At 32.6% G+C, this 7630-nt stretch overlaps 1 protein-coding gene across 1 annotated transcript; it reads right to left on the reverse strand.

The window, feature by feature from the left end:
* Positions 1-2230: 2230 nt before the first annotated feature.
* On the reverse strand, positions 2231-6030 carry LOC111705005 (uncharacterized; the record flags this gene model as incomplete). Its single annotated transcript, XM_023477431.1, is given in 3 exon segments — positions 2231-2309; positions 4201-4376; positions 5947-6030. Coding segments are annotated over 3 exon segments (292 nt in total), but the record flags the coding sequence as incomplete, so codon positions are not given.
* Positions 6031-7630: the final 1600 nt, after the last annotated feature.

Consider the following 7630-nt stretch of genomic DNA (forward strand, 5'->3'; position numbering starts at 1 on the left):
TTAGTACTAAAACAGAGTCGGACCGGCGCCAGTTTTTGGGGTCGTGCGGGTCGTTTTCAGACTCTAAAACAGGGTCGTTTGTTCTATGCGGGTGGGTTTTAGTTGAGAGTTTTTCAGGTGCTTGAGATCTCAATCTGGAAATGGTGTTCCCTCCAATACAGTGATGCTCTATATTTAGGACTGCTGCTACATCCAGTGCTACTCCATCTAAGAATGAAGCTCCCCGTAGTTCTGCTTCATCTAGTATAAACTGATCTCCTTCTAGTAATGATCTATCTTGGACTGCTCAATGTTAGAGGTGGTGAAGTCACAAAAAGAGAAAAAATGATTTTTCTGTTATATAAAAATATTATTAATTAAATAATGTGTTTAATAAAAAATGCTCTAGTGTTTTTTAAAAAATCTTTTATGGTGATTACAGGAGAGAGACAATTAAAATAAATCAGTGGTTTAGAAGAAGATATCAGAGAGTAACTCTTCCTTATTTTGAGAAAAAAACATAATGTTGAAATTAAAAAGTAGAGAACAAAATTTCAGGATATAAAAGAAAAAAGTTTGATTGAGTTAAAAAAAATTATACATGATGGATAGACTAACATTTTTATATGATAAATGAAAAATAGTTTTTTATTATAAATGGCTTTACAAAATTAGATTACCCTTTTCTATTAAATTAACTTTTTTATTTTAAAAGCTAAATTTTTTTCTAAGAAATGCAATAATTTTGATGAAAAGTGTCAATCATTTGTGCATTTTTGAACCAAGATCATGTTGACATCAAGAAACTTTAGTCTAAAACTAGAAAGCGCGTCCATTTAAACATGATTAAACCCACTTTAACCCAAGGTAAACCTAGGGTTAAAATCAGAGCTGCGCTGATGCCGCAAACTATTACAATGATTTTACCCTTGGTTAAAGTTAACCATGGTTACAAGAATCTGTCGTCTTCGATAAGTTTATTATGGTTAGAATCTGATTTAACCAAGGTTAAGCATGTCGTAAGTTTCGGCCTCTGAACAAAAATGCCGTATTTTTTTTCGAAATTCGATTTTTTACAAACTCTTTTTTTCAACTGTTTTTTAAATTCCACGGGCAACGCCGGGCACTTTAACTAGTATTATACACAAGATCTCATAAAATTTTCTTTCTATTCCACAGTCTTCTGAGTAACCCTGTATGTTGTGGTGTAAGAGTGAATGGTAGATGGCAATGTATGAGGGAGGGGGTGCAGAAACGCCATGAGCCCCCTAAAATTACCTCCAGAGCCTCCTGATACGCAGAATGATTTTCATAAGCCATCAAAGAAAAAAATAAAATAAAACACAGCAAGCGAAGACCACAATATGGGTTGCGTAGACAAAATTTGCAAAGGCGTGGAGACGGTTTCGCGAGGCCTGAAGATCATTCTGCGAGTCAGGAGGCTCAGGAGGTCATTTTGCAACGCTTATGGCGGCTCTGCACCCCCTACCTTCATGTATAGAACTGCCCCCGATATTTTACTTCCAACGGAATGGAAGAGAAGATTAATGGTTACCCTGCTTAATGGAAGGTTGGGCAGTAAACTGAATGGGGAGATATTGACAAAGAATGGATGGATTTATTAACTCATAGATAAGCATACAGTGAGAACTAAAACGCAGTGAAATTCTCATCGTCTTTATTAAATAGATTTTTAGGCTTGAAATATTTCTAAAAATCGGCCTCACCACTTTTACAGATTTATAACTTGCAAATATTGTAAATTACAAAATCGTAAGATCCATTTCTTAAGAAAAGGAAGAACAGAGACGACATTCATTGCAAAGATGTGTAACTCTCTATGTATTGTCACAAGATATACCAAATGTTGCAATTATGCAATTATGCAAGATGTTTATAAACAATCTAGTTATCATTCTAATAATTAATTTTATATTTAGTGTTATGAAAATATGTATTTCTGATTTATTTTTCATGTAAGTTGAACTGAGTATCGTTTTGAGACTCCCAAGTTTCCTTTTTGGGATCGTATGCATTAGCGTAGATTTTAATTTAAGAAATCAGGAAACAAAAAGATAATGTCAAGAAATTGCATGCAATAATATTTCTTAACAGAAATAAAATTGGTATCTACAAAACTGTCTGACCCCATTTAAAAACCGGGTTTCCGATACTGGGTTCCATTACGTACTCGAGTTTTAAGTTTGGGGCTCTGTATGCTAAATTCTTAATGATTAATGGAAATGGTTACCTAGAACTACTACACGGTTTGCAGGTGGGATATCTTCACTCTCTTTACTGTCTGTACTTCCAGATCCTAGGCTCAGTACCTGCAGTACAGGTTTTTAATCGTTTGTTAAAAAAAACGGTCGAAAAAAGATCGTTTTTCGTTTTGTTTTTTCATCATAACGAACAAAGTTTCATCAAGAAATATAAGTTTATTTAAATCTATTTTCAAATTTTTTATAGTCTAAAAAGTTTATGAATGTCGTCTTACATTTAAAATCAAAGTTTAAATATCCTTTCGATCAAACAACTACTATTGTTTTAGTGTAAATTACATATATGTTATTTATAGCAAGTTATAGATGTGGTTCAGTTTTACGGTTGAACGAATGTAATTCAGTTATGTAAGTATTTCAAATTAACGAGTTAAAGAAAGGTATTTTAAACTTAAAGCAAAATGGTTTAATGGTAAAAATTACTTAAACAGAGGGTCGTCGTTAAGTATTGTCAAATAGTCTGTATATGTACTGTACAGATTGCTCTATAGCTGCTTAAAAGTCGGCAAGGTACTTGAAATGAACCAGAGTGACATGCCAGTAGCAAAAGTTTGAATTACCAAAATATAAGAAGAATAGACAGTTTAAATCAAGATAGGACCCGTGGTTTAAAAAAAGGAACACATTGTGAGCCTCAATTATAAGCAAAATCATGGCTGTCTTCTTAGAAAAATCATACACGCTCGAAAAGTTCAATTCAAGTCTCTAAAAATAAATTTTAGAGAACATTTTTAAATTGAAATTTTCTTTTGAGAATCGGCCGAAAAGAATTCCCGGAATTCATTTTAAGTCTTTCACAAAAACAATTTAAAAAATATTTAATTGGTGGTTTTTCTCTATCGCGTCGGAAAATGGTCATAATAATTTCGAAAGAAGAATTTGATTCATTTGGTGAACTGTCTCGTCTTGCCGTATATAGTCGGTGTGCTATCACTGTACTGTACAATATCCATAGCCTCCTTAAAGAATTTGAGCTGCGGCTTAAATTTAAGCCGCGGCTCAAATATGGTTGGTTTTACTTAAACTTGTATTAATTTAAACCGGTTTTTGGTGGATTAAAGACGCGACTCAAATTCATTAAATTCGGACACTGGCACTTTAAATTAACCGAGATGGAATTTAAAGAATTTGAGATGCGGTTTAAATCTACCATAACCCGGTTTAAATCAAGCGCCGGCTTAAATCTTGAAACATTTGATACAATTTTAAGTGGAACCAACCATATTTAAGCCGCGGCTTAAATTTAAAGCGTAGCTCAAATTCTTTAAATTCGGTTACTGGAGTTTTAATTGCAGTGGTTATATTTTGAAGTTTTGAAGTACAGGGTGTACCACGAAACATGAAAATTAGTGAATGGTTTTAAATGTCTTCTACCATATATTATATTATATATTAAAGACTTTTTGCAGTTTATTAGTTTGTTTCGTTAACACAATCTTTTACTTAAATATATTTTTTACTTTGAAATCAATTTTACTGTAATATAACTGCCATTTTATATTTCTTATTAATGATAATTAATCTCTTGTGTATCAAAGAACTGAGAATGTAGTTTTGTGGAGAATTTGTTTAGGATTCATTTAAGAAAGAATAGAACACTAAAAGTTAAAAGTATAATTTTTAAAGGATAAACATTTTATTTTATGAGAATAGTTTTTTCCCTTCATGTTCATTTGTTTTCCCCTAGCCATGGCTTTATTGTTGTTTTTTTGAAAATGTAATTTTAAAAAGAATGCTCTGATACCATTCCAGAAATATTTGATCAAATCTGGCCCCTATTACAGAATAAATCACTGAAAACAAAAATGATCTTTGAAAGATTAAATTAACTACAGAATTGGACCCATCTGACATCTGATGTATTAAATGTTTTTAGAATTAATACTATTGAAATAGAAATAAAAAATCTACTAAACAAATTTAATGCATCTATTCTTACCCTCATTGATTCTCTTCTTTTTGAGCTTCTTCGATCACTGAATCCACCTCTGCCTCCAATTCCCGTGACTCCAACCTTCCCTCCGACTGCTGTACCTCCAACCTTCCCTCCGACTGCTGTACCTCCAACCTTCCCTCCAATGCCTCCTCCTCCCAAATCCTTGAACTGGTTTAACCCTAAAAAACGAGGTTTGGACTATTGACTAAAGTGATTACTTTTTAAAAAACTGTTCATCACATGTATACGTAAGTAGCTTAAATGCCCAGCGTTTTTCGTGGAATTTCTTAAAAAAAGAACTTTGAAGAAAAACATTTCGATTTTTGAAAAAGAATAAATTCAATCTTTTAGCCTATGTTACTTCTGGGGTACTCGTTAAGGGTTCCCTTAAAAAATTTAGACCAATCGGTTTAGCCGTTCGGCCAGCTATAGCTAACATATATACAAGCAAAAATATATGTATAATATGTTTTCACTATGGACTTTTATGGCCCATCTTCTATTTCAACTGTGAACTTTTTCTTTTTGTGTTCATTGTAAAACAAAAGGAACAAAATGTTCGCGGATTTTATTCAAAAAATTTGTGGATTTTCTTAATTTAACGACATTGAAATTTTGTTGCAGGGTAATCTTTAAAATTATTATTCATAAACCTTCCCTGGGGACATGTGAGGTCCCACCAAAAATTTGGGCTCGATCGGTTCAGCCGTTTTTACCTTTATTGGATACAAACAAACACCCAGACATACTATATATATATACTATATACATATATATACTAGACTTTAGGGCGATTCACGCCTATTTCTATTTCAACTGTGAACATTTTCTGTTTGTTTACATTGTAAAATAAAAACGAAAAAATCTCGCAGATTTTATAAAAACAAAATTTGTGGATTTTCAAACTGTTGAAAAATCGAATTTTGTTAGTGGCAATTTTTTTTAAATTCGATCATTCATAAACCTTCCCTGGGGTAAAAAAAGGTCCCACAATAAGTTTGGACCAGATTGGTTCAGTCGTTCTAAGTTGAGAGGGTTGACTTTTATAGGAAATACTGCAGGTATATAAGCTAAGTTCCTAAGCTATGGTTAGTTATTAATTTATATATAAAAAAGAGTTATTTTTTATATTTCTCTATTAATTATGTGTTTGTTTGTGATGTTCAATAATTTTTAACATCACTTTTTAAGGGTTTTAACATTTAAAATCTGAGAATTTTACAATCGCACTTTTATCTAATTGTAATAAAAGTGATAATTGTTAAAAACCTTTTAAACCTTCTGTAATGGCCGGCCTTTCGAAGTCAATAGCAACTGGGTTATGATTTAAAATTTCAAGTTTCCAATAGAATTATAGTTTTATTTGCTTTATCCCTGGATAGGATGCGTATTGTACAATATACAAAAAAAACATTGAATTGAGGCATAATATTAGGAAAATGATTGTGACGTAAGTTGGTTAAAGAGAAACAAATATATCTATTATAATAATTTTAATGAAACAAGCATTACTGTTAAAAACAATTTAGAAAAATGTCTTTATCATATTTGAGAGGATGAACCACTAATCTATAGATTATCTTTATATTTTTGACCTCAGCCTGTCAGTTTGTGTGTATATTAGATCAACACTCATGAACCTCGTAATCTATTTGTCTCAATGTTATATATGGATAACAGGGTAGAACCACGGGAAGGTTCTTAGTTAACTTTGCTTCAAAGTTCTAAATTAAATGGGTTGATTTTTACCTGAAGTTATTGATAATCGTCTCAGTTTCTTGCTCATTTTTAAACCTGAAATAAGGGAAAGTGACACTTGGCTGGACAACGGTACGTAAAAAGACTTAATATTTTAAAAAATGAAACAACAATTTTGTAAAGGAATTGAGTCGTTATACGAGCTGAAGTTTTCGAAAATAAATAGAGAAGATTCCAATGAAAAACAAAATTAGAATTGTTATTTCCCCAAAAAAAACACTTACTCTGCTGCTCAATTCGTTATGACATGTTTTTTTACTGACCATAAATGACCATAACAAAACGAATTGAAAAATTGACAAAATGACCTGGTTTGGGGTTGTAAAAAAACTATTTAAGAAATAGGCCCTAGCTGAAGCATGAACATGGAACATGGAATATCAGTTTTGTTAAACAGCACAGCTGATTGTTATATCAAAGAAAATCCACGTACACTATACAGGGTTTTCCGATAAACATCACAGACGACTTTATTATCGTCTTTGAGTTTTTAAACATTTTGGACATTTTTTGTCCACCAGTAATTACAAACAAGGATGATTTTTGAAACAATGATCACAAAATTCCCCTAGTCCATGGCATTTCCAAAAAGTTGTTAATCTTTTTATTTACCTTAAAATACAAGAGATTTACAGATAATCATGGTTCGTCATGTTTCGGGGGACACGCTGTATATTGAAACATTTTAAACATAAAGCTTATGGTAAATATGAATAAAACGTTGACTTAAAAGTAAATCTCAAATTTAATATGGGAAATTACGTTTAAAAAGTTAATCCAGACTCTTAAGTTTAAATCCATAACTATTTTCACAATTAAATCTGAAAATGGAAAATTTCTTAGTTTTTAAAGTTTGACAAGGTTTTCTATAAATTCACGTCTGTCTAGCTAGCCGTGCTTTTTCAAAACCATCCCATAATAAACAGATCACAAACTCTTTGTGTCTTAACAATTGATTAAAAATAACAAGGTAAAATATAGAGGATTTTTCTGTTTTCGCTTATATATAAATTCCGAAAAATTAAAACTTTTAAAAGACAATTTTTTTATTTACGACCCGCCATTAACTTTCCTTTACATCAGAAAGTTGGGCCTGATTGGTTTAGCCAATTTGTATTTTTTAACGCGAGCACACAGTAAAGCTAAATGTATATATTGATGATATTGATGTGTCGAATTGTTTTATTCGAATTAAACCATCGGCAGAACTGAACCTATCGTGGGAACTGACTTGGCCTCAAAGTTATCACCTCCGTCCTACCAGAAGGATGCCTTCAGAATGTTTCGGAGATTTTAGAGTTCCGACCTCTCATCCTCGGGTTCTATCAACACTCAACCTCGGGTTCTATTTACTCTCAACCTCGGGTTTTATCAACTCTCAACCTCGGGTTCTATCAATACTCAAACTCGGTTTCTATCAACTCTCAGCCTCGGGTTCTATCAAATCTCAACCTCTGGTTCTATTAACTCTCAACCTCGGGTTCTATCAACTCTCTACCTCGGGTTCTATCAACACTCAACCTCGGGTTCTATCAACACTCAACCTCGGGTTCTCTCAACCTCGGGTTCTCTCAACATTGGGTTCTCTCAACCTCGGGTTCTCTCAACCTCGGGTTCTATCTACTCTCAACCTCGGGTTCTCTCAACCTCGGGTTCTATCAACATTCAACACTGG

This window comes from Eurytemora carolleeae, unplaced genomic scaffold (genome assembly GCF_000591075.1).
Source record: "Eurytemora carolleeae unplaced genomic scaffold, Eaff_2.0 scaffold637, whole genome shotgun sequence".
Taxonomy (NCBI): domain Eukaryota; kingdom Metazoa; phylum Arthropoda; class Copepoda; order Calanoida; family Temoridae; genus Eurytemora; species Eurytemora carolleeae.